Source organism: Fusarium mangiferae (genome assembly GCF_900044065.1).
Source record: "Fusarium mangiferae strain MRC7560 genome assembly, contig: FMAN_scaffold002, whole genome shotgun sequence".
In the NCBI taxonomy this organism is placed as follows: domain Eukaryota; kingdom Fungi; phylum Ascomycota; class Sordariomycetes; order Hypocreales; family Nectriaceae; genus Fusarium; species Fusarium mangiferae.
Genome location: NW_024573922.1, coordinates 4,135,158 through 4,160,893, shown reverse-complemented (window position 1 = coordinate 4,160,893; position 25,736 = coordinate 4,135,158). Strand labels below are relative to the sequence as shown.

At 46.7% G+C, this 25,736-nt stretch overlaps 10 protein-coding genes across 10 annotated transcripts; 4 read left to right on the top strand and 6 right to left on the bottom strand.

Annotated features, from left to right (window-relative positions):
* Positions 1-1,338: 1,338 nt before the first annotated feature.
* Positions 1,339-2,850, bottom strand: FMAN_05259 (uncharacterized protein; the record flags this gene model as incomplete). Its single annotated transcript, XM_041828106.1, has 7 exons — positions 1,339-1,532; positions 1,578-1,630; positions 1,688-2,195; positions 2,250-2,286; positions 2,334-2,515; positions 2,568-2,691; positions 2,755-2,850. The coding sequence occupies 7 exons, from the start codon at positions 2,848-2,850 to the stop codon at positions 1,339-1,341; spliced, it is 1,194 nt and encodes a 397-aa protein (XP_041679002.1).
* Positions 2,851-4,778: 1,928 nt separating this feature from the next.
* On the top strand, positions 4,779-6,746 carry FMAN_05260 (uncharacterized protein; the record flags this gene model as incomplete). The annotated part of the gene is made up of 1 exon (XM_041828105.1): positions 4,779-6,746. The coding sequence occupies one exon, from the start codon at positions 4,779-4,781 to the stop codon at positions 6,744-6,746; it is 1,968 nt and encodes a 655-aa protein (XP_041679001.1).
* A 402-nt stretch (positions 6,747-7,148) lies between these two features.
* On the top strand, positions 7,149-8,730 carry FMAN_05261 (uncharacterized protein; the record flags this gene model as incomplete). Its single annotated transcript, XM_041828104.1, has 3 exons — positions 7,149-8,095; positions 8,154-8,204; positions 8,262-8,730. The coding sequence occupies 3 exons, from the start codon at positions 7,149-7,151 to the stop codon at positions 8,728-8,730; spliced, it is 1,467 nt and encodes a 488-aa protein (XP_041679000.1).
* A 39-nt stretch (positions 8,731-8,769) lies between these two features.
* Positions 8,770-10,746, bottom strand: FMAN_05262 (uncharacterized protein; the record flags this gene model as incomplete). The annotated part of the gene is made up of 7 exons (XM_041828103.1): positions 8,770-8,960; positions 9,013-9,114; positions 9,166-9,464; positions 9,516-9,640; positions 9,693-10,027; positions 10,082-10,264; positions 10,317-10,746. 7 exons carry the CDS (start codon positions 10,744-10,746, stop codon positions 8,770-8,772), a joined length of 1,665 nt encoding a protein of 554 aa, XP_041678999.1.
* Positions 10,747-11,356: 610 nt separating this feature from the next.
* FMAN_16061 (uncharacterized protein) lies at positions 11,357-13,760 on the bottom strand (the record flags this gene model as incomplete). Its single annotated transcript, XM_041828102.1, has 6 exons — positions 11,357-11,966; positions 12,023-12,199; positions 12,251-12,867; positions 12,917-12,997; positions 13,046-13,535; positions 13,597-13,760. 6 exons carry the CDS (start codon positions 13,758-13,760, stop codon positions 11,357-11,359), a joined length of 2,139 nt encoding a protein of 712 aa, XP_041678998.1.
* Positions 13,761-15,126: 1,366 nt separating this feature from the next.
* FMAN_05263 (uncharacterized protein) lies at positions 15,127-16,657 on the top strand (the record flags this gene model as incomplete). The annotated part of the gene is made up of 2 exons (XM_041828101.1): positions 15,127-15,244; positions 15,294-16,657. The coding sequence occupies 2 exons, from the start codon at positions 15,127-15,129 to the stop codon at positions 16,655-16,657; spliced, it is 1,482 nt and encodes a 493-aa protein (XP_041678997.1).
* Positions 16,658-17,272: 615 nt separating this feature from the next.
* On the top strand, positions 17,273-18,885 carry FMAN_05264 (uncharacterized protein; the record flags this gene model as incomplete). Its single annotated transcript, XM_041828100.1, has 4 exons — positions 17,273-17,478; positions 17,528-17,594; positions 17,651-17,724; positions 17,784-18,885. 4 exons carry the CDS (start codon positions 17,273-17,275, stop codon positions 18,883-18,885), a joined length of 1,449 nt encoding a protein of 482 aa, XP_041678996.1.
* Positions 18,886-19,000: 115 nt separating this feature from the next.
* Positions 19,001-20,595, bottom strand: FMAN_05265 (uncharacterized protein; the record flags this gene model as incomplete). The annotated part of the gene is made up of 3 exons (XM_041828099.1): positions 19,001-19,792; positions 19,847-19,981; positions 20,041-20,595. The coding sequence occupies 3 exons, from the start codon at positions 20,593-20,595 to the stop codon at positions 19,001-19,003; spliced, it is 1,482 nt and encodes a 493-aa protein (XP_041678995.1).
* Positions 20,596-21,137: 542 nt separating this feature from the next.
* On the bottom strand, positions 21,138-23,022 carry FMAN_05266 (uncharacterized protein; the record flags this gene model as incomplete). Its single annotated transcript, XM_041828097.1, has 6 exons — positions 21,138-21,386; positions 21,436-21,530; positions 21,580-22,122; positions 22,179-22,488; positions 22,545-22,785; positions 22,847-23,022. 6 exons carry the CDS (start codon positions 23,020-23,022, stop codon positions 21,138-21,140), a joined length of 1,614 nt encoding a protein of 537 aa, XP_041678994.1.
* An 861-nt stretch (positions 23,023-23,883) lies between these two features.
* On the bottom strand, positions 23,884-25,695 carry FMAN_05267 (putative b-glucuronidase; the record flags this gene model as incomplete). The annotated part of the gene is made up of 1 exon (XM_041828096.1): positions 23,884-25,695. The coding sequence occupies one exon, from the start codon at positions 25,693-25,695 to the stop codon at positions 23,884-23,886; it is 1,812 nt and encodes a 603-aa protein (XP_041678993.1).
* Between the last annotated feature and the right edge of the window lie 41 nt (positions 25,696-25,736).

The following is a 25,736-nucleotide window of genomic DNA, read 5'->3' as shown; positions in this document are numbered from 1 at the left end:
GATTTCATATATGTTGGTTGTTATCCACGGCACTGCTCCCTTTTGGCTGATTCGCGCCGCAGCCGCATACTTCCGCGTCAAGGATGGAAATCAACGAAAATTTGTCGGCAAATCTTAAACTTCAAGTATTCGCGGAAAAGTCGGGCTCAATCTAACAACGCCTTCTTCGAAGCTGAAGACGATTGCGAAGGAATGGGGCCGGCATTCAATGTCCGAGCTAACACAGTGACATTTGGATACATATGAGCTTTCTGTTCGACGGCATGGAAATGAAATTATTGGTCCCTTTAACCGTCATATCTATGGCTTGGCCTTTGCTTGACGGCAGTCGAGACAACATAAATAATCTACTAGAATGCCCTCAGCGCCTTACCAAACAGCTCTCCCTTGAGAGGTCCACAGACCCCCATCTTGTCATAGATTTGATCCTGTTGTCAAACTGCAATGCACGACCCAGCATCTCTCCCGGCGGGACGATCTCATGCATGATGCAATCTGCCAATTAAGGCCCTGTAGGATGAATCTCCTGGCTGTCTGTGGTGACAACCTGGTTCTCAACAGAGCACTCATTCGGTCAAAATGTATGCCAAGCTCTGCCACGAGCATGCAACAGTACCTACAGGTAGTATTGATGACGCGATAGTCGTGGGCCAGTGTCATCACTAAAGCAACTCTAAAGGCGTGCCCAGTATGAGGCAGATGATGGGGAACGGGAAGTTTAGTAGAGTTGGAACAAGCTGTTACAGCCAAAGAATGTAAATGTTGGAGGACGGCTCACCAGGTTCACCGTGGACAGCCACATCAGGTAATTACCGGATAAAATCCTTGCGAGCTGGCTTAAAGTTCTTGTCTCGTTCATCGAGATCTAGACCCTCTGTATATTTAAGCACTTGCGGGGTGTTCTATGCGTCACGGATAACTTGTCTGAGGAAGAGCTTACCGTGCAGAAAGATTTGGTAACGTTGCCTCGGATGATGACAGTCCCAGGTGCATCGGGGCCTTGTGCGCTGCGAACACTGTTTAAAGCACGAATTACCTCTTGGTAGAACTGCCATGTGCGACGCTTTTCGGGTTCTTTCTGCAGAGTGAGGAGGAAAATATCTCCGCGTCGTTCGAGCCCAAGACTTTGTTACCTGATTTCTGATGCACATAGAAACAAATCATGATGAAGCTCTTAATATATAAAATTACCGCAGCGAGAACTTCATGTCCAGGCAGATGCTAGAATGACCGATAAACTCAAATTTTCAGCCTAATCGATGTGTGTGACGGGGTAGTCTGCATACAATTTCAACATGTGCCCAACTCTTCCTGATTGTGCTTTCCCCTCAAACAGGGCTATGACGTCTCATCGTCAGTAATTTCAGCAAGAGACCGCACTACGAAGACAGGTGTCTTGCTCTGTGGGTCTCCTGAATGTCTAGAAAGCAATCTCGATAATAGCTGCCTGGCTGCCGGAATGCAGGTCACAATGCAACCAACATAATTTTCCACGCATGCGCAAAGAACGATCCATTGTTGGCCAGCATCCACTAATTCTTGTTAGCCCAGTATATTCAAGGCTTTAACATATTTACCTGCTCCTTGAGAGGGTAAGAGAATCTGTGCCTGCATTATAGTCCGGAGAAGACTTGCAAGAGTAACACTAGCCTGTCAGTAAGATTCAAAGTTGTATTAGGAGACTTACAAAGCACCCAGGCTAAACATGGCCATAACTCGAATCTTTTTTCTCCGTTTCAGTCCCATCCCATAGAGCTGTGGCATAGGTAAGGCAAGCAACCAGATATCCAGAACGCAATTAAGCGCGCAATATACCAGGATGATTACGTTGAGACTGAAGTACTTGTCTGCCGTGAATAAAAAGTCCTCTTTGACGTTCAAGCAGAGTGTGACGGCACGTCCCACCGTGAAAGTAAGAGTGATTAGGGTAATTGAAGAGACACCAATAAAAGCCATAGTCACCCATACCAAGATGGTGAATTTGTAGTCGGGGAATATCCGCATATAAAAGAACAAGATCGAGATTTTAGCCAACGCAACACCTATAATGTAGTGAATGTGGACAATGAATGTCCACTTGGATTTCTTAGCATCGTTTGACATCAGTAGAGGACAAGTATACAATACCCTGAAAAGATGAGATATTGTTTTGGGATTGAATAGTGGTGCAGACATCCCAACCCCAGCTTTTATAGCTGCCTTAATAGTCAGTTTCAAACACAGATGAAGAGTGTATTGCAACAGCATACCGAGTATGGTAAAGACAGTAAACGGTATTAGGGTTAACTAGTGTTGTTAATAGACTGCAATAAGAGGAATTCTTGGGTTCTTACAAAAGTCATAAGGGATGAGGTATCATCAGAGCCCCACGGGGTCTTCAAGATGAATCTTGATGAGACTCTCAGAATTATGAACACTGTGGCAATTATTGCAAATAATGTAACTATTATCCGAATCGATTGGCGATGATCTGTTAGCGGCGCTTCACATAGCTGCTTGCGTCTCTCCAAAAAGGCTATATCAATTCATGTCAGCCGAGACGATTCAAATCATTGAGGATACCATACTCTTTGTCTCTTGAGCGTTACAAATTGGAGAGATGCAACTGATCAATTCTTTCGTAGCATCCGGATCCATACATTTGTAATTTGATCCACCGGCTTGGCTAACTGCCTGAGATACACATTGGAGCTATGGAACATGTCAGCGCAAAGGAATGGCCAGTTTGAAACAAGAGGCAGAGCTTTGTCTTACAGCGCATTGTGGGATAGGCGTTGTAGATAGAGCATCAATCTGAACAACTGAGTATGCTAAAATAAGTAAAGGAACAAGTTTTCTGGCATGAATCATTATGTTGATGTATAATGAAGACTTGAGCGTTATTTGATGCGGAGAAGAGTGTTTCTGAGTATTGCGAGAAGGAATAGCATCGCGATACCTAGAACATTTTATTTAGTCTTAATAACAGAACAAAAGCTCAGCCACGGAAAACTTTTTGCAAGCCCCAGTCACATAACTAACCCGAAACGTCAGGGGTCGGTCGGTAGTTCCGATCTATCTGGAATGCAATAACATTCCCTGCAAAGCCCGCTGCTCTAAATCTGGCAAAGACTGAGTAACTTCACAGAACATCTCCGTAGCACAGCTTTGGGACAGGGGATCAGCCAACAGTTTAACGCAAAAATAATACAAATGGGAAGGAAAGGGTTCTCAGCCACGCCGACCATAAAGCGGCATACCAAGAAAGACCATCCCGGAATCATAACAGGCATACAAGTCGTGACAACAGACCATGCAATGACATCGGCGGGCATCTGCCATCACGGCTGGCCTTTGGCTAGGTAGATGGCAGGAAACTGATTGGGGATATAGCCAACATAAAACAGCGATAGCTCAGCAGATCATATGGTGTCACGCATATGCAGGTTATCCTGAATATCTACCAGCTGAGGATTTTCCACGTTGATGCGGTCCAGGTAGCCCATCAGCAACATGAGAGTTACGACCAGCGAGAAAGCTCAATCAAGTTTTCGCTTGAGTTTCGTTTCGATCGATCTGCCGACGTTTCTCGAGGGTGAGCTAAGAGAGCAAAGAGGGAGGGAACGTTGTTATCTAGATGGGTCATTTGCAGCTGAGACTTGGGGATGAGAGCTTAAATCCGCAGAGAGAACGCAAGGGGAGAAATACTCATCTATTACTACCTGTCCTTCGATATAGGTGGCATATTCTTTCTCTGCACAGCTATCATGAGATGCTCTGCATTGTACGGCCATTCTTGCTTGAGGCGTATGGCAATCACCTTCTGGACGTGTTTGCTAGTACCGGGGTTTGATAGAGGCGACTGAATGTTTACTGTTCTTGTCGCAAAGATAGACGGCTTTATGTGCGAATAAAGGTGGCAGCATGCTGGCGCTGGGCATCTTAGTCCAGACCGTGGAAAGTCCAATAAGGCGTCGAGGGTATGACAATGATTCGCAGAAACTCATTATCCAGTGACTAAACCCTGCTTTCCACGAGTTTACCCAGCGAGTGTAAACTCAGCGTTTTACAGTGTCGAGAGATGCAGGGTTGGCGATTAGAAAGTTTAGTTATTTTAAACTTATACCAAATGCAGGCTATAGTATTAGCCTGCTTTTTATATAGTATAAACTGCATTAAGGTTAGAAAGTACTATATAGTTAAGGAAAAAATACATTATAGTAAATATAATATTAAATAAAATATAATAAAATTAAATTATTTTTATAAAAGTTAGCTTATTTATTTATATTATAAAGAATTAATGTATTTTTTATAAATTACTTAAAATATAAATTTATAAAGTATAAAAAAAGAATCTTTTCTTTATTAATTATAAAACCTTTTAATTATAATAATTAATAATTTTTAATTTTTTTAATATAATTAATTTTTAATTATAATTTAATAAATAGGTTTTTTTAAGTTTATTATATAGATTTATTACTATAAAACTATTAATAGTTAAATAAATTTTTAATTAACCTATAAGTTTTAATTAAATATAATTTAAGTATACTTAAGATTTATATACCTTAAGGTTGAGTGATACAACGCAAGGGAATTTAAGGCTCTGACAGAGAACAACCTACGACAAGCTGTCCCCCGCTGAAGGAATCATCCTGTGGGTCTTGACGATTGATAAGGACAAGTATCTTTGTGGGGCACATGTAGAACTTTAGTTCCGCCTTAAATCTTACATAAACATCTGACTTTATTTAGAGTTTTATCTTTCTTCAGTTCCAGCGCGCGGACTCAAGATGGTGACCGGTAAATTCGAATACAACATTTTGCAGGAAAATGAGATCAGGGTATTGGTGCTGGATGCAGCAACTCAAGAGGGAGACATCCTCTCGGGCGCTCTCGTCGTCGTGAAGCATATCCCGGGCGATCACGTCACCCGGTACGATGCGATGTCATACACCTGGGGTGACCAGTCAGATCCAGAGTATATAGATCTGAGGCATCCAAGACCGATTGGTCACGACAAATCTTGCATTTGCAACAGGGAGTCTTCGGGGTCGCTCGCTATCGGTCGCAATCTTGCTTCTGCTTTGAGAAAGATCCGTCACCAGAGCAATAACCAGATCCTCTGGGCCGACTCAATTTGTATCAATCAACAGGATCTGGATGAGCGAGCCGCGCAAGTCCTGCGGATGCGCGATATATACAAACACGCCCAGCGCGTCATTGCCTGGCTCGGCCCCGCAGATGAGCACAGCCCCATTGCGATTGCCATGCTGCAAGAACTCGCCGACTGCGTCGACTTTACCAACGAGGAGGATGACATCTTGGATAACCGGATAAGGTTTAAGATGGATAAGTATGAATTCATTATGAGAAAAAACCCAGACAATTCACACGACTGGTCCAAGCCTATGCCCTTTTCTGACCACCAATGGCAGGCGTTGGTATCATTGATATCACGGTCCTGGTTCCGCCGACTATGGGTTCGTCAAGAAATCCTACTGGCAGGCAAAGGCATAATTCTCTTAGTAGGAGACAAAAGTATACCTTGGGTGCATTTCAGGAGCGCCATCGAGATAATTGCTGCAAAAAGAGAAGCATTGGCTGGCACGGTTGACATCCATACTACGGTCGAGTTTTCCAACGCACGCAGCTTTTCAGCGCTCCGACACTTGAGGGACTTTTTCTCTCTTGTAGCTTACACACACGCCTGTGAGGTGACAGAGCCCAGGGATAGAGTCTTTGCACTGTTGGGTCTCGCAGAGGGCGGCTTTACTAGTGAAATTGTGGTTGACTATAGAAAGGATGTTAAGGACGTTCATCGCGATGCTTTGGTGCGGGCTTCAACGTACCATCAGGATCTCAAGTTGATGTCGCTGTGCGACTCAGCGTCTGAGCCGACATGGATCCCCGATTTGGAGCGGATACAGCTCCAGCGGCCTATGACTTACGGTCGAGCTGCCCTTTGCTCCGCCGAAAACGGGCATGCGTTTACTAAGGAGCAATTGTTGCTACAAGGTATACGTTGCGACTACATCTCGGAGCTAGTCGGGCCCCAGGGCAGTCAAAACTCTCAAGCACAGCTCCAAACCACTGTCCTAGAGGCAGCGCGACGCTTTCTGGGACCCAATCCAGAGACTTGGGATTTTCAAAAGGTTCAGCAATTTTCCCTCATGCTGCATGTGAATGACTTCTTTATCCACCCCCCATTCATCAACAAGACGCACGAGCAGTTGGCGCAGCGAATCAGCACCCACAGTAAGACACTCGGTGGCCAACTTGCACACTTGACTTACTACATGCACAATCGCTCTATATATCTAACCAAAATGGGTTACATCGTGCTGGGCCCACGAGACTGTCAGCCGAATGACCTCATCGTTGTCTTCCTTGGCTGCCATCTGCCCATGGTTCTTCGGTCGATTGAAGACGGCGAGTACAAGCTGAAAGGGCCTTGTGCTCATCCAGCACTCTTGGCCGGTGAAGCAATTCTTGGCGAGATGCCAAAGGGTTGGCGCCTAAGCTATTCCAGACGAGGTGAAAGCCCTGTCTTTGAGGATCCAGAAGGCAAGCGGCATCATATAGACCCACGGTTAGAGGGTATGCCGGTCCCTGAGGAATGGGAACTGCGTTGGAGGAACAATGGTACTCCGTTTTGGTATATTGCTGCAGAAGATCGATGGACCAACTTCGATCCAAGAATATCACTAGAGGGCCTTAGGAAGAGAGGGGTGAGAGTGGATGATTATGTATTGCGGTGAGAGCGTAACGCTTTATTATTATGTTGTCTCTCTTACATTATGTACTTATGCCAAACTGCCTAACGTAGTCTAGCATTAGCCGGGGAACAGTAGTAATAAAGGTTTTATTATCTATTTTCTATCTTGGATTTAGTAAGCAAAGACAGGGTCACAGTCCGCAGCTATTTATTTATAGTGTATAGAGCTCAATGTGTCCTCTCTCTGCTTAATAGGTAATTATGGATACTCTGCAATTTAAACAAACTTTTAACTTTTAAAACAAAACTTCATTATGTAATGATTTGCCCAATTCGGAAATGCCGGGGCGCCAGCCCCTTATTACCCCACACCAAGACCCGAGGCATAAGATGGGCCGACTTCCCTGGACTAGCCAGTGGAACCCAAAGCATTTCAAATTCCACCATGTCCGCAAACACCCCTGCCACCTGTCGACGAGCTCGGTCGCCCACAACCGACCCCCAGAGGCTCAAGAAGAGGGAGTCTGACCGCAAGGCCCAGCGCGTCTCGCGCGAGAGGACCAAGAGCCGCATCGCATATCTCGAGGACCTTGTCGAGAAGCTGAGCAGCGGGGATGATCACGACAAAACCTTGTCCTTGATGGCTCAGCTATCCGAGGTGACGAAACAGCGGGACTCGCTGGTTCGATTTCTTGATACTACGTCTCTGTCTTTTACTAGGCATCTCTCTGAAGCTAAAAAGTGGGATAGCAAGACTGTATCCCAAGAACAACCTCAACCACAGCAGCCAAGCGTGTCAGGTTCTGTCTACAAAGGATCTCCCGCGTTGCTGCCGGACTTGCTGGAGACATCTCCAGCCGGCAATGCGCTTAGTTTTTTTTCGCCCAACTTCACTGGAACTCTTCAGGGGGACACAGCATTAGATGGCAGCCAGACCTGTGTAGATCTAGACTCGGCAACGTACTGTGCATCGAATAACCACCACGCTGGTGACAAGACACCAGCAGCGCCATCGCCTTGCGATTGCAGTTCCTCGGAGACAAGGCGGCTCTCGGACGGATCTGTTGTTAGCCGTAACATATGGCAAGCAGGCAACCAGGTCCTGAAAGGCCCTCCTGGACTCCTGCCAGCCGCGATGCTTGAATTGGAGTGCGAGGCTAGCGAAGACGTCCCAGTGCGTGTTGTGCTTTACGGCTGGGATCATCTAGAACAGTCAGGGAGAATGACACCACTTTGGAGGAGGATCCGGCACCTCGACGAAATTTGCTTTTCTGGTTGTGGCCAGGTTGAGCGTCTTGCAGTGATTCACATGGTTCACCGCTACATGCGCGCCTATGCTGACCCAACATCGGCCAACATTAATGCCATTCTACCACGGTGGTATATGAAATCGTAAGTCTTGGTGTCCCTTTTAGTTTGGCTTGATTCTTAACTAACTGGTGTGTCCAAGTACGTCATCACAAGATGTCTCTGGCCATCCAGCGGTAGACTACTTTGCCTGGTAAGAACTGAACCAGCATTTATTCACGTAGCTTCAAGAGCTGATTTGTACCTACAGGCCGGCATTTCGACAACAATTTTCACGGTACCCTCATCGATATTGCAGTAATTTATTCTGGCACATGTTCAAAGAGCACTTGCGCATCACCTGGCCCTATGAGTTCCGTGATGTGTATTCCGTCAACGTGGGGCTTGGTAGGTATGGCCTTTCGTCCTCATTCAAGGATACAATCTCCAATCTCGGCTGTTGGACCATGCACTCGGATTTCTTTTATCATTTTCCTGCACTTGTACATGACGTGCCCAAGTCCCCGCAAACCAGTTTGCCTGTCGCAATTCATCCTTTACCTCTTCAGACCAACTCATTAGGGTACCTATCTCGAGGCCGAACTCCATCACATCACCACAGCAGTTTCAGGACCATGGAGAGCACAATTTCTGACCCTTCTCAAGGTGGCGAGGATGATCAAGGATGGTGTTATGACGCTGTTGTTGGGGACTATAACTGGGATTTGGACAACCTTTAAACTCATAATTACAAAATGGAGTTCGACTCATCTTCCAACTCAGCTGATCCGCGTTTCAAAAACCATTTCCAGCTTGGGGCAGAGCAGTGTAAATCCGTCTGCTAGCCCCTCTTGGAATGCCTCAACTGTTTGGTTTGGCGCAAGGCGGATATTGAACTTGGAAACAATCTGGGTTAGAACATGCCGAACTTCAAGAAGACCCAGTTGCTTTCCGGCACAGGAATAACGGCCTTTATATAATGTCAGAAAGTTCTCTCCGACTTAACTGTTGTTGGGACTCACCAATCGAGAAAGGGGCGAATGCTGAAGCATCGCGGACGAGATCGGGTTGTGTTGTCCATCGCTCAGGAATGAAATCGTTGGGGCGCACAAAGCATCTTTCGTCTAGTTAAAACGGTCAGGCATGTATCAGTACAGATTAGGGTCACCACCTACCCCGGTTCAATGTATATGTAGGTGTTTGGATAATCGTGTTTCCTGGGATAAATGTTCCCTCGATCTCCATGCCCTGTCGGGGTGTAATTCTTTGCAGACCCGAGGGAATGGCTGGGTAAAGTCGCATGGTCTCATCGATGATAGCTTGGAGGTATTTGAGTTTAGCAAGGGCGCTGTGACTATGAGGAGAGTCCCCTTGTTTCAGGAAATCGTCAACTTCTTTCTGTAACTTCTGATAGACATGGGGATGGCGGGCCAGCTCAAACAAGGCACAGGTCATGGTTGTGGAAGTAGTGTCGCTATGTAAACGAGTCAGCCAAATATTGTCATATCTTGAATTGGAAATATACCTCCCCGCAACCACAATAAGATGGGCATCACCCAGGAGGTTGAGATCGTCTTGCTTCGTGTGGACTGATTGTTCTTTGTAGGCACCTAGGAGCCAGGAGAACAAGTCTGGTAGGTGCGGCTCATTCTGCCATCTAGTTAGAAGAGAAAGGACAGATACAAAAAGACAGCAGGCCTACCTTTGTCCTCTGATCCACATGTTTCCGTAGCCATTTTAGGAATTGTACAATCTGGCGATTCAGGATAGGTATATCCTTTATAAGCAAATAGAGCCAAGATGCTCGACCAATTGGGCTGCCCCACAGGGTAGACATTTGAGTTAGTTCCATGTAGTAATGCTTGACTCCGTCATTAAGCATATTGAAGCTCTTGCCAAATGCCAGGTCGCCCATGACGTCGAAACCATAAAAGCCGCACCAGTCTGTGATATCGACCGGCTTACCACATCTCTGTTGCAGCTGATTCATCAACAAGCCCGTATACTTCTCAATTCTTGGCTCATAATCTCTCATGGCTTTTGGAATAATTAGTCTTCTTTGCAATAATCAAAAGATTGGCGTATTCACACCTTTGGCATTAAGACCTCTATCCCATACTTTTCTTCGGAGTGTATGCTCCTGCTTATCCCTTGTAGCATGCAAAGATATAGTAGGCACAAAAACATTATACCAAGGACCCTTTAGACAAGGAGACGAATTTTGGTAAATTGTGGCCACGGCGCTCGGTGATGCAACTGAAATCTCGGATGGACCTTTGACACAGTCAGCGTTGCGTTAATATAGAACGGAGAGCTAAGTTAATACCCAGTCTGATGAAATCGCCGTAGGTTTTGTGTAGCTTCTGCACTTCCGAAAACATATGAAACTTCTTCATCGACATTGTTATCGCGCACAACGCAGACAGTGGAGCAAATCTTGGACCAGGAAATCGGCGCAAGGGATGAAAGAAAAATCTGTAGACGACTATGCTGCTGTATACCCCGGCTATGAATGCTGCTAGGAGCGCAGAAGAAACATACCATGCATCGAGAAGGCTCTGGCGTTCCAGGTCACCATGATAGGCTAAGAGGCCAAAGAGAGATGCATAGACAAGACCGAAGGAAGCAACAATACGATGAACGGCAACATCCCATTCTCCAATTCGAAATATAGCTAGGTGAGTGGCGACACCACATAAAGCCACACAGCAAAGGGCAGGAAGGCTGTCGGGTTGAATATTAGGAGGGGCAATCATAGTGAAGATTGGTTGCTGATAGTCGAAAGAGAGTAAGTGCTATTGTTATCACTCGCCCAGTTGGAAGATATAAGACATCTCTATGCTATGACTATTGAGCTATATGTAATGCTGACATCTGATATCTTGACTCAGAGGCGAAATCGTTACCCCGCATGATCTACCAAGGTAGTCAATCACTTATGCAAGTGTATACTGCAAGACACGTGAGACTTCCTTGCCCTTTCTTAGACATTTGACAATCCTGACTCAGTTGGCCCTGAGTAAGCCGGCTGACCGGGAGATCACCCAAAGTGTCAAGGATTAAATGAGGGGGAGAAACAAATCGGGTAAACAGAGTCATCAGATGACCTAGGTCCGGGCTAGGGATGTAAATGAGGTCATGATTCAGGTTCGTGGCAAATTTCATGCATAGAGAGTAAGGGTTAGAAGATGATTCTATGTACGGCCAATTCTGATAAGCAATGCTCTCATTATTGACTGATTACTAATAACATCTCTCTTCGATCTCATACATTTGTGTGCCAGCAGCTAATATCCGCTTCTTCCCAAGCCTCCGATTCTGTTTTCCATAGATATCATCGGACACGTTGACTTTCCAATACCTCTACTAAAATTCTTTTAATGTCTCATCCAAGAGGTCCACTCCATCTTCACTGCTCTCTAGCTCTCTATCTTCAAGCTCCATGCTAGCAAATGGATCACAGTCCAGGCTATATAAATCAAATATCTGTTCATCAGACAGAGATGTACTAGATTCGTCCGTTTCTGTTACTAAATCAAGAGAATCAAGGCAGTGAATACTTTCCAGACCTTCAACAGCATCAGAAACATTCGGTGAGATCGCGGTTTTCGAGGGGCGGCAGTATTCCATCATAGCAGACCAGCTACTGCTCGACATGGAACAGCCTTGCAGTGATTGTGAAGAACACAGAACTCGTTCCATCTCTGACGTACAGCTCAAATACTGGTATGGCTGATAGGCTATAATGTCTGTCCAGCTTCGTAGGCAGCCCTTCCATTGACTCGTCAGACCACTCTCAACGGAGCTGACAGTTTGGCGAACTAGAAGGCCCAGGGGTTCAATACCCTCAAATCGGGGTTGATATGCCTCTAACATTTCGATCAATATGCGAAGCCGCCTCTGATTTGCTGTGGCATGACCGCCGAGCCTAGCTTCGAATACATGCATCGCTATGGGAACAGCGGCAAAGGCAGCCCTGGTGAGATAGGTCATTATTATCTGCTACATGATCATCGGACGTAATGTACTTACACACTGATGGGCAGAAAACGTGCAAGGCCAAGTCTGACGGGCTCTGACAGATGGTCGATAAAGCGAAAGGTAGCAGAACGAACCTCGTCGACCAGGGCAGAGGGGAGAACCTCAGTCAAATCAGACAGGCCAACATCAAATATGAGTTTTTGATGATGGAGTAGTAGTTTAGCTGTACTTGAGTCTTGTTAATTTTGATCTTTTAGGTAAACTGTTAATTCAACTTACTAGTATTGTATGTACACAAAGTTTGTGTAGATAATAACAGACGGATGTCGTTGCTGACTTCCGTGGCCCAATTCGAGGAACTCTTCTCCGGTGGCACTGAACCAAGCCGAAAGATCTTCCCTGCATCTAGATAGAATTTTGCGGTCATCACCACATACAGTCTCTTTGTAACGTGAAGCACTGCGATGTCGAGCCATAAGCTGAAGCAAATCTACTACCGTATAGCAAAATTCCATCAATCGACGGAATATCCTGAATAGCTGGGCTTTTGTGTGTGGTGTATAGACCAAAGACCCGTTGAACTCGGAGCTGAAGTCCTCTTCGACTGGTAACGGGTATTGACCAGGAATCTGTACACATCGCCTCTGTCCAAGAGAAATACTGCGGTCACGGATGATGCAACACCACCAGAGACGCTTTAGTGAAGCTGTGTCTGGTCCATTAATGTGTCTTACAAGGTTGGCACCAAGGCTTTCGGCGTGTTTGATCGCTCTTATCAACCATACTGAGTTGGGCGTTGGGTGATCGTTGCCTGATGAGACAGGCAAGAAGGTAAGGAGCAAAGCGCCCCGTGCTAGGTCAACGGCAGAGGGTTCGATGTCGAAGACATAAAGAAGCTAATTCAAGTTAGCTACCGTCAGTGTTGAGTGACAAGAAGAAAACAACCTTGGCTCGTTGGTAAAACCTCGCAGCCGCAAGGCGAGGGCATTCAAACCCCAATTCTTTCGTCACAGATTCAGGCACGAACTATAGTATCGTTAGCAACACCTCGAAAGGGTCATCAGGTCCACCCACGCTGCAAGAGGCAAACATCATCGCCTGGACCAAGAATAGAGATAATTTATTCTTCTTCTGTCCGTATTGTTCCCAGAACACGCATTCGTCCATCAATGGGAGCATTGGGTGCACGTGTAGAAAGTATTCCCGGATAAATTCATCGAGTATAGGTCGAGGCGGAACGTTCAAGCATCCTTGTTGTCGTAAGAAGCTAACATCATCTGGAGGAAGTTTACTCAGATCCGGATCAATTAGAAAAGCAAGGCCGTCATCTGTCGGATCCGACGTCGCGTTGTCGCTTTCCGACCTAGCATTTGTAGACTCTATTTGCACGTTGTCGAGATGCCATGGTGAGGGATTCGAGGATGAGAATGGGCAGTCCCCAAAAGAAGAGTCTTCGTTAGTTGTAAACATGCCATCCTGGAGCCAGATGTTGTCGAGGATAGTGGTCGCAGAGGTAGTGCTGGTCTTGTTGGTGACTTCGGCCTTCTTCGTTTCGAGCTTTCTGCTATGAAATGGGTGAGCGTCGCTCGTCCTGCCGATTGATTACTGTTCGATGGACGACTTACCGCTTTGGCTTCCGGCCCCTGACCTCACAGTGGACCTCATCCAAACGGCAGTTTAGACAGGGTGAGCCTCCAAAGGCCAGGTCGCACCGGATCTTTCTACTTCTACAATGGAGGCATGCTTGTTTGGCGCGGCGTTTTGGCATACCGAGGTTGATGAAGCGCATGGGGAAACTTTCTCTGAAGGTTCAAAACAGATAAGCTGAGTTTGCAGTTGTCAAGAGCTGTGAAAAACCCAGTCTATACCCAGGAACTGGTCGGCTTCTGTCCCCCCCAGGTTAGATTACCCCATACCCCACAATCGGCTAATGCATCTTGACTCAGGAATCGCTGCCTCAGCGTTTTGACCAGATTCCCAGAATGCGGGGTTCTATTCACTATTTGTTGTTTGGCGCACTGACCCTTGATGGGCAAATGACATTAATGAAAGATCTATCCAGTCACTGACTCATACTGTAATTAAGATGTTGTGGTCTGTTTATGAAAGCCAATATTGCGCTGTGAGCAAGTCAGCCCTCTCTAATTGCAGAGTAAACTTACTGCGCGATTTACATAGCTTGATAAGGTAAAACCGGCCGCTACCTTCACTTGAAGAAAATAAACCTCTTTTAATTAAAGCTAGAATGCTTGTTGCGACTGATCTACAGAGTAGCTCTGTCTAGCGGTCTCTCGTCCACTTCGTTATTAGGTACTTTGATGACGTCATTGACTGCCGAAGGTTAACCGAAGCTCTTCCCGTATCAGCCGAAAATCCGCGCTGTTCCCTCGAAAAATAATCCTGTTCAAGAAGCTCGAGGCCATATACACGCTTCTAGCCATAATAATACCAAGCTTCCATTTACAACAACATAGATGCGATAGAAGTATTCATTCTGATGCTACTGATATTACATTTTTATAAGCCCGCCTCGACTGAGGCGATCAAGCGGTCTGTTCACTTACCCATCTTGTACCATTTGGCGTCCTACCCTACACAGTTCCGCCCTTCTTGTTTTCAACCAATCACAGCTCTTCCTGTGCCAAGTGCGTGACACCTACTGCTTTCTCTCTCGACGCGGAAGATATACAGGGCAGGAGGTCCGTAGCTTCACAACAGAAGCAGACAACAGAATTGGCAGCTGGAACTTTTGCCAGTAAATACACCAGGCCTCGGCCCAAGAATGTCAAAGTCTAGTTAGTGGAGTTGTATGATAGACATTTGCCTGCCGTTTTGGGTGACCGACTTAACCAAGGTGCTCTACCAATCAGATGCTGCTGAATAACCACGCGCTGATTGGTATTCACAAGCAAAGATGGAAATGCGACAGACTTCATGCATATGGCCTCGGAGCATACTCTCAATCAGGATACCTACAGAAGCTAAGGTATCCAGTCGGCTATCCGGCACAATTATCTAAAATACGTAAAAACATAATAGGTATAAAGTGCAAGATGAAAGATCTAAAATGCGTCAGGGGCGATTTCAACCAAACTTGCAGGCTTGAGTTGAGGACTTCAAATTGATTTTGCAGCAAGTTAAACCGATCCCAAGACATGATTGCTGGTATATTTTTATTTGCGACCGGCGCTTTAGCCAAGGTCAGCTTCCCGCCTATCCCGTCTGATCTCTCAACCCCAGTACAGCAAAGACTGTCGCTAGATGGTCCAAATAGTAAGTATAACGTCAAACTATAGTACGATTCATCGCTCAAGCCTGCCAGGTGTAACTATCGGCTGGAATACCTACGCCAAGCAAGCCAAACCTTGCGTGCAATACGGCCTTTCAAAAGACAACCTTGATAAGCAAGCATGCTCGGATATATCATTGACATATCCCACTTCTCGCACCTGGGCCAACGCTGTAACTCTTGGCAATCTGTCTCCAGCAACGAAATACTACTACAAGATTGTCTCTAAAAGTTCAGTTACCGATCAGTTCCTCAGTCCTCGGGCAGCTGGAGACAAGACGCCATTCGCTATTAACGCCATCATCGACCTTGGTGTTTATGGAGAGGATGGTTTCACCATCAACATGGATCAAACGAAGCGAGATGTTATCCCCAATGTTCAACCTGCCTTGAACCACACAACCATCGGCCGTCTTGCAACAACAGCCGACGATTACGAATTCATCATTCATCCTGGAGATCTTGCATACGCCGATGATTGGTTCCTGAAGCCCAAGAATCTGCTTCATGGCGAAGAGGCTTATCAAGCCATTCTAGAGACATTCTACAATCAGTTAGCTCCCATCTCTGGTCGAAAGCCTTACATGGTCAGCCCAGGGAACCATGAAGCAGCATGTGAAGAGATCCCCATCCTCAACAACCTCTGCCCTGAAGGTCAGAAGAACTTCACCGATTTCATGTACAGATTCGGCCAAGTGATGCCTCTTGCCTTCCCTTCAACCTCTTCCGATGACACGGCAAGAGTGAACGCAAACAAGGCTAAGCAACTGGCAAATCCGCCATTCTGGTTCTCCTTCGAATACGGTATGGCACATGTCGTCATGATTGATACTGAAACCGACTTTCCCAACGCACCTGATGCTCCAGGTGGCTCAGCAAATCTCAACAGCGGACCTTTTGGTAGTCCCAATCAGCAACTTCAGTTTCTGGAAGCCGACCTTGCATCAGTTGACCGTACAGTCACACCGTGGGTCATTGTTGCAGGTCACCGCCCTTGGTACACCACTGGTGATGAAGGTTGCAAGCCTTGCCAACAGGCATTTGAAGGGTTGTTCTACAAGTACGGCGTTGACTTGGCTGTCTTTGGGCATGTGCATAACTCACAACGCTTCTACCCAATTTACAACGGGACTGTTGATGCTGCGGGAATGAAAGACCCCAAGGCTCCTATGTACATTGTGTCAGGAGGTACTGGAAACATCGAGGGGCTGAGCGCTGTAGGGAAGAATGCTACGGGCAACGCATTTGCGTATGCAGATGACTTTAGCTATGCGACTATTCGGTTCCAGGATGCCCAGAACCTACAGGTCGACTTCTTTCAGTCATCAACGGGGAAGCTCTTAGACCAATCTAAGCTCTTCAAGTCACACAACAAACAATTTGTTAGACAGAACTAGAGAAACAGGTGTAATGTTATTGCCCTTGACTCCCTACTTTGATCTGCACATCTCACTGTTCTAAGGCCCGACTAAGCCAATGATGTTGTCGCAGTATACCTTGCAATAGCAATATTCCTTGAGTTAATACGGATCAATTAACCCTAAGATAGATATGAGCGTTACGTAATAGCAGTACTCGCCAAGGCAATACACCACCCTTCACTTCATATACAGAACTCATGCTCGTGATATTATCAGCCTCATTTGGCTAAAGATCGTCGACGACTAATATAGCCCCATTGTTCGCTCATCCATGAATTTCAATTGGTAGATGCGTATTTGTCGACATACGGAACTGTCCGATAAAACGATGGTAACTTGGGCCACTAACGACCAGGGTTTATACTGACCCTGGCTTACGGAGTACAACATAGACACCGCTCGGGACTCAACATACTAACCAAATGTAGTATACATTGAGCTGTCCAATCAACATCGAAAGAGTCCAAAATTAGCTTCATAGACAGGCTCAAACAACTACCATAACAATCTTAGATCATTTATTTAAGAAGTCGTTTTCCCTCTTTTTCGTCTTTATTTCGCTCACCGTTCGCATATTTTCCTATCATCACAATGCCTTCTACTCTCAGTTTCCAGTCCGAGACACCCACTACTCAGGGAGAGCAAGATCCCTCTCTTGTAGCTTTGGAGCATTATGGCCTACAGCCGCCCTCTGCAAACCAAAAGCTCACGCCATTGGATATGAATATGCCCAGGCTATATGGTATCCGTTTGGTCCTTTGCTTTCCGACCAATCCTAGCATGGATAAGTGGCAGATGTGAGTCTCGTAAATGACAATATGCAAGACAGGAGACTGACGGATGCAGATATGAGAACTTGAAGAAGGGATTGGCTCACACTGTCACTTCCATTCCTTGGATATCTGGACAAATTGTAAGTAATAAATTCGACATCCGGATTAACGGTTGCTAATATCATTGATTGGGTAGGGCCCGGAAGAAGGACAAGAACCCAAGAACCGAAAGGTCCAGATTCTCGACTCGCCAGCTGGACTCAGGTTCCCGTACGTGCTATCTCTTTGAAAGACTCATTTAGACACTCGATGACTAAATCGCTGTACAGGTACAAGGATCTCACCGATACGCTGCCATCCTATGCAGAATTAAGGGAGAAAAACTTTCCCTTGGCAGAATTCGCTACAGCCCAGGTCGGCCCTATTGATGTCATGCCGCAGGGGCCCAACCAGCCTGTCTTTGCAGCTCAAGCTAACTTTGTCAAAGGTGGCCTTCTGCTGACAGTGGGAGTTCATCACTCGGCATGTGACGCGTCGGCCTTAGACGCCATCCTGAGCACCTGGTCACATAATACTGCTGTGGCTAGCGGTGGCTCTGGATCCTTTTCCACGTTTGATGGACCATCCAACGATCGCAGTCCCTTGATGGTAGGGGATCTTGGCAACGTCGACGTTGGTACCTTTCCTGAGTACGTTCTGATGCCTACTCCTCACTCCTCGGATGGTGATCTATCGAGTATGTCTGGATTCCAGATGCCTCCACTCGCCAGCCATCTGTTTCACTTCTCGCCGGAGTCTCTTGCAAAGCTCAAAGAAGAAGCAGGGGCATTCTCCTCACATGATGCTCTCTGTGCCTTTATATGGCAGCACATGACTTTGGCACGAATGCATTCTGGAGTCTTCAGTAGTCCCCCTGGAGAGGACTCAACATCGCGCTTTGGCTTTGCAGTTAACATTCGCAACCGAATGAGCCCTCCACTGCCACCTTCTTATATGGGTAATGCTTCAATGGGCTGCGTTACCGAGAAGATCAGCGTGGCTTCCATTGTATCAAACAACGGATTAAAGCAAGCTTCAGCCACGATACGGAAGTCTTTGAGCGACTTCAACAGTCCCGGAAGGATCACTTCAACTATTGGGCTACTGAAGTCGAGACCTGACCCTACCGACTTCAAATTGTCCTTTAATGGCTTCCTAGGCCCGGATGTTGTTGAGTCTTCATGGGCTGATCTTGGCGTTTATGGGCATAAATGGGGCGCTGCCATTGGCACACTGGAAGCTGTTCGTATACCTGGTGAAGGCTCGGATGGCACTATGATGATTTTGCCCAGGCTGAAGGATGGTGGTCTGGATGTGGTTGTTGGTTTGACAACAGCAGCAATGGAGAAGCTCCTCGAGGATGAGGAGTTCGTTTCTTTTGCACGCTCTTGAATGAAGGTGCATAAACTTATTTGTGCGAAAATAGTATTGTCTCATAACAGTATCTCTCAATGCTTAAAACCTACAGTTTTGCGATCGTCCGTTCCTTGAAGTGCCGGCCGAGGTTTCACACGCAGTCAAAGCGAAATACTTCAGGCCTACCATGGAGTATCTGGCTCTCCGCATCGCAGACTGTTTGAGCAATAGGAACACCGTCTCGTGCAAGATATTGCAGCTGTTTGCGTATCCAACCCTTTTGCTGTTGGGATATTTCCGTGGCGCTACAAGCGACAAATAAAGGCCATATGAGAGAGAACTTTCCAGTTTGTAGATTCCCGGATCTTTTGACATTTGAACCTGGGTTCAGCAAAGAGACTTCCTGCCTCCTCTGGTTAGTGACGAACTGGAGGTTCATCTTGCAGAGATCTTTGCCCAGAAGATAAGGAACTGTTGCGCATATATCGTCCACTAATGCAGCCATTCTCTGTCTAATCTCGCTGCTATCTGATGGTGAAGGTAAGATAGACGAGGCGCGAAGTCGAATTGAAAGCAGAATTAGCTGCGAGACACGGTAGAAGTTCCATACGCGAGCCGTGTAAAAGTGAGCATATTTGTGAATGCTCCGTGGAGCATAGTCTGAGCGTGCATCATTGTTGATATTAAATGCAGTGGCGTAGGACCAAGCAGATGGGAGTCCCTGCGCCCATGCTGACAGACGGAAATCCAACTTGTTAGCATCGTGGACTATCCTCTTTACATCAATCGTCCCGAGTTGCGCAAGGTCGATACTTTGGTGTTGAAGCCGTGGTATGCCAGCCGCTATTGAAAGCAGGTAGATCTCGGGGTCTTGACATGGAGAGGGAAGCCCTTGCGTGAATATTTCATCAACAGGTTGACAGATTTGCATCTGGCTCATGACCTGCCGGAGTAAGTATGAAGCTTCTGTTGCAAGTATAGGAATTCTGCATCTTACCACATTCTTCTGGATGAAGAAGTACATACTGCGTGAGAAGGGAGAGTCGTGAGTTGCTCGAAGCTTCAAAAGAGCCAGTGCTCCATCCACATGGGTTCCCCATGCCGAAGGCATAGAAACATGGCCAGTGATGGTCTAAGACGTGTCAGTTCTATACCCAGACGTCAGTGGACATTGGAGGTTCAGAGCCCGACCTCGTAGCCACAAAGGAGCAGAACACCATAAAGCGACTGGTAATCTGAGCTCAGTCCCTCAGTTTTCATTGCTTCCCTCAGGGCTTGGACGGCTGTGATGTATCGATTCAGGCCCAGCTGGGCAGCATGGGGTATGATTTCCGCGGAAGCGACAAGCGACACTGCTTCTAATGCCAAGTGCAGAGCCGAACCCTGCCGTGATGCAGCATGGAGACGCGGTAGTTCCTCATGGAGGTAAAGCGCCGGATCATGGGTCGATAGGTTCTCGACAGTAGAGTGATAAAAATGGCATATGGCGATCTCTTCCTTTGAAGGGAGCAAGGGAGGATGTGGAGCCCCGTACTTCATCAGAGACGTCTCCAGAACCGACGAGTTCGTAATCTTCTTGCGCTTGGTCTCTCGTTCATGCTGTAGTCTCTTACGCTGCTGGATCTTATCTTTCGTCTTGAAGGTTTCGTCTCGAAACAATAGGCTTGATTGATCTCTATAACCAGAACAGATTCTGCTCAGAGTCAAGCAACGCGAACACTGTGGACGCTTTTCGTCGCACTGCATGTGGTTATTTCCTGCTTGATAGGGAACTACGATTTCTACTTGCCTTTTTATGTGCTTTTCTGTATAATCTTGTAAGAACGCATTGACCACCAATTGGCTGTTGGGCAATACCGAAGCTTACCTGCAGTTTTGACACCCTTTGCTTGGTATTCCGTGATATACCATTTCAGCGCCAAATTCTGTGACAAATCTCGAGAGCTATGAGATGTCGGTGCATTTGGATTGAGAAGGTTGGCTCTTCTTGGTATAGATGGGCTACGTGGGAGGAAGAGCTCGCCCAGTAAATGAAAAGGGGTAGTATCCACTATCTATCTTATCTTATCTAGTTTTCTTATCTATCACCCATGACAAAGACTAACCTGCATGTCTTTTTCATGTCACAAATCTATAACGTATTTAAGAAAAGGCAGTAAATTTGCATATTAACAATTTCTAGGCAATTACGCTTAATAGACTAATAAGCGTAATCTCTGCGCCAATCATGTATCTCTCGTCACCACCTTCTTGTCGTCTTAGCCTCTAATAAAATCAGCCCTCATTCTTTAGACTTTCTCTCCCTCAGCATTGGCCTCAAGTTCCTCCTGATGTGAGGTTCTTGTCGACGCAAATTTCCAAGCCGAAACGCGTCGCTCGAATAGTTCATCCAACTCATGGTACGTTCGACCCTTCGTTTCGGGGAACATGAGGATGCAGGGAATCAAGTACACCAAGGTGATACCGCCAAAGAAAAGGCCAATCTTTTGACCCCACCCAGCATTCTGATTCGACAACATGAGGGGAACGGTATAATTCTGAATCGAGGTTAGATAAGAACTTGTGACCTTGGTTGCGTTGACGTACGAATAAAATACCAGTGGCGTATTGGATTGTTACTGCAATCGATGTCGTCTTTGCACGCAGGCTTGGGCTCGATATCTCGACCAAGCTGATCCAGCCTTCAAAGGGTTAGTTACACAGTGACCCGAGTAATTGATCACAACATACCAATAGGAGCGAGTGTGTTTGCATACACAAATGCCCAAAGAGAACACAAGGCTACCAACGCCATCCCCGAAGCGCTGGTCTGCTTCATAAAACCCAAACCGCCAACAATGAAGCAGATGGTCGCCATTGCGGCACCACCGCCGATGACGAGCGTTCTTCGGCCAACCTTGTCAACGGTGTAGAAGGAAATGATGATACCTACTACAAGAACCATCTGCTTGACCATGTTACCCAAGAATGGGTCACTGACTCCAGCCAGTTGAAAGAAGTATGTTGTGTAACCGAACATCAAGGGGACTCCAACAATGTTTTGGAACGTGAAGGGAAGAGTTGAGATAATGGCTCTCTTCATGTTGATCTTGCTAGTGAAGAGAGCTTTCCAGTCCGAGTTTTCATTGCCGGATTTGGCGGTTGCTGAGGACTCATCCATCTCATACTGAAGAACCGAGTACTCACGATCGATATCGTACCCTTCGACATTACCGACAAGTCGCTTCAGGGCCTTCTTGCCTTCCTCGTGTCTGCCCTTTGATGCATACCAAGCTGAAGGTTCCATGTCAGCTATTCGTCTCGATGGAACAGATGTCACGGGAACTTACAGGGTGTCTCGGGAAGATAAAGCATAGGGAAAAGCCAAAGTCCAGTGAAGACGAACTCTGAGTAAAAGATATGACGGAAGGCCAATGGATTCGTCTCCTCAAGGACCTTCAAAGCAATGGCGAGGAAGACTTGACCCAACGCAAACGCAAGGGAGAAGCTGCCCAGAAGAGCGCCACGGAATTGAGGGAGAGCAACCTCTGACATGTAGACCATGACTGATGTTCCCATCATACCGCCTGCACAGCCAGCCACGAGCCTAGCGATGAGAAGAGTCCACCAATTGGGCGCAATGACCTGGATTACAATAGACTGATAGTTGTCTGTTAGAGCTATGCTGCCGTGGTTGGAGTTGAACGGACACCTACTAGAGTCAGAAAGAATGTCACTCCCCACATGTTGAATTTGCGACCGAATTTGTCTGCAGTGACTGGAGCGATAGTCTGGATCAAAATGGAGGTGACAAAGTAGCATGCCGCCCAAAGAGAGATATGCTGCGAGTTGAGAGCTGGTTTGCCGGTTTGTGGATCTTTGACGGTGGCAAAGTACTCGATGAAGCCTTCGTTGGCAATGATACTCCCGATGACTGAGTTGGCATATCCAGCATACCTGTTGATAAATGAATCAGCACTCCAAACTTCAAAGTTGGTGGCTCAGAGCTGGTACATACATTCCCGCCAGGGAGACACCCAGCCCGGTGATGTAGAGTCGCCAGAACTTCCTGACGCATTGAGCACGCGTCAAGCTCGCAAATGCAGAGGTCGGTGCTACATCACCAGTCCCTCTTTTCTCGTCATGCTCATGCTCAGCCTGGACGATGTCGACATTTTCGAGGTTTTTCGCCATTGTTGATTCTTCTCTCTTGTCGTTTTCTTCTTGAGCCAAATATAAATGGAAATCTGTTGTTTTGAGATGAAGTCAATGATCTGCAGTGGCACTCTTATTTATATCTACCAGTGAACCAGATACCGTCGGCGAGAATTCCGACCAACGTGATGCTGTACACATGATTTGCATCGACAATTCGCCTGTCGAGTGCCGCTCGTTCCCCGGATCCCCCACAGATTGGTAGCGAGAAACCGAGGAAGTGGTGTGCTGCTATTGTTGCAATGCGGGGGATGATGGGTCTAACCCCAGAGTAGAGTAGTAGTGCGGAATTGCAAGGCCACAAGCGCTGTGTCAGGTCATCCATGACAGGTTTTTTGACAGTTACGGTAGTCCGGCTTTTTCATCGGCCGATGATTCCTCCTGCACCGGCCACCTCAAACCATGGCCTTACCGTGATTGGCATGTTACGGGCAGCGTTCGCAAAACACGCCTTGAATTCTGGCATGAGCTAGTCCTTGTTGACGGCTAACGGGCAAATATCGGGAAAAGCATGGAATATTAATGTTCTGGACTGAGGTTCAGCAGGGAAATGGCATGATTGACGCGTTTAAGCAGCGTCAGGAGGTCTATAATGAATGGTCTGGATGCTGCATGTGTGGCCGCCACCGGAAAGCTGTCCGCAGAATGTTGATTGAATGGTTACGATGTAGTAGGTAAGCTATTTTGACGCTGGGCCTCACAGAAAAGCCTGTCTTGTCATTATCGGTTTAATGTATTATCATGCTTGGAACTAGCAAGCATGCTTTGGGACATCTTCATACACAATAGCATAACGGTAGTTTAACAGGAATTCTGATTCACTAGTTCTGAATAATACCATCATTTATGAGATAACTTATTAGCTTCCATCTCAGTCCACCTCTTCCTCAACACCTGCACAGCGCTCTTTGGTCTCCGATCCCGCGTGAATACACCTTTCTTGTTACCATCAACCCTAAAAATAAAGCTAGACGACGTCTGGAAATCCGCAAAATTCCAGACTTGCTCTCCAACTACACTCTCCACCTTATCAAATACTCGATGTGACATTTCCAGGACTCGGCTCTGATATTCCTCACTCCAAGGTTTATCTCCAACCGTATGCAATCCAGAAAGAGTATCAGCACCATACTCTGTCATAATGATGGGTTTGTTGTATTTGCCCTCCCAACTTCGTAGACATTCCTCCAGACCTCGCTCAGCTTCCTCAAGGTCGCCAGTGTTAAGATACCAGCCGTAGTACCTGTTGAGGCAAATCACATCAAAAAGAACTGCAATGAGATCAGTGTGAATATTGGCTTGATTCTCGTTGGCGAAGCAAATAGGCCGTGTCGGATCCAATTCGCGGTTTAGTCTGACAAGTGGCTCCATATACTCTCTCACCCCAGGCTCGCTAGCCGCAGGTTCGTTTGCAACGGTCCACATGACAACACTAGGGTGATTCTTATCGCGGGCAATAAGCTCACGTATAGCTTGAGCGTGGGCGGCGCGTGTTTCGTCGTTAATCGTCTCTGGTGAGAAGGTCGGTATCGGCTTGTGCCCAAAGAGACCAGCGACAATGGTCAGGTTGAGGCCAACTGCAGCTGTCTCGTTGATGACAACGACTCCGTGACGATCTGCATACTCCAGGACCTCTTCTGCGTACGGGTAATGGGAAGTTCTGAAAGAGTTGGCTCCCATCCACTTCATCAGCTGAAAGTCGTGGATCATGTAGGCTGGGTCATGGCCTTTGCCTCGGATTGGTGTATCTTCGTGTTTACCAAATCCTGTAAAGTAGAATGGCTTTCCATTGATAAGAAATTTGTTTCCTGAGACCTCGACTGTTCTTATTCCAACCGGTAGTTCGTAGGTGTCTACTATTGTGTTCCCGGAGAAGATTTGTACGCGAAGTTGATAGAGATATGCGGCTCCTGGTTGCCAAAGATGAACCGATTCAACGACCAGCGAGCCATTTAATTCAGAAGAGTGACTGACGGGGCATTCATCCTCGTCCAGGAGTGTTACCTTGACTGATTGATGGTCGAGAGGGATACTGGTAGCGATATTAAAGTCCACGATACCAGTAGTCCCCTCCACTTTGGTGACAACTGTGATATCCTTGACAGAGATACTGGGCACAGTGAACAACCATACAGATCTTGCAAGCCCTGCGTAGTTGAAAAAGTCATGCTGATAATGTTGCTTTCGCTTGCCATTCTTGAGAGTCTCTGTCCTTCCTGGTGGAATAGTGTGCCAGTCAAGTTCATTGTTGACCGCCACGGTAAGGCGACCTTGCTTGCCAGGCTCGACAATATCCGAGATGTCCACCTCGAATGGGGTATAGCCCCCAATATGTTCAACTACGAATTGATCGTCGATGTACACGCGCCCCCGATGCGTGGCAGCGTCAAAGCGCAGAAAGCAACGACGTTGAGACCAGCTAAGTGGGATGGTGAAGCGCCTTTGATAGTAGACCCAGCCAACATGGTTGCGAATACTGGAGTCAACGAAAATGTCGTTATAGCTGGCGGGAACAGGAACTTGGAGCTTTGGCGGTATGTTCCGTTCCCAAGCTCTTTCATCGTCAATGTCGACCAATTGGGAGATTGCAAAATTCCAGACACCATCCAATGAGACAAGTTCTCGAGAAGCGTTAGCCTGCGGTTTGAGCATATTGAAGGTTCGTGTTAAGAGAAGAGTTGATGTGGCTGGAC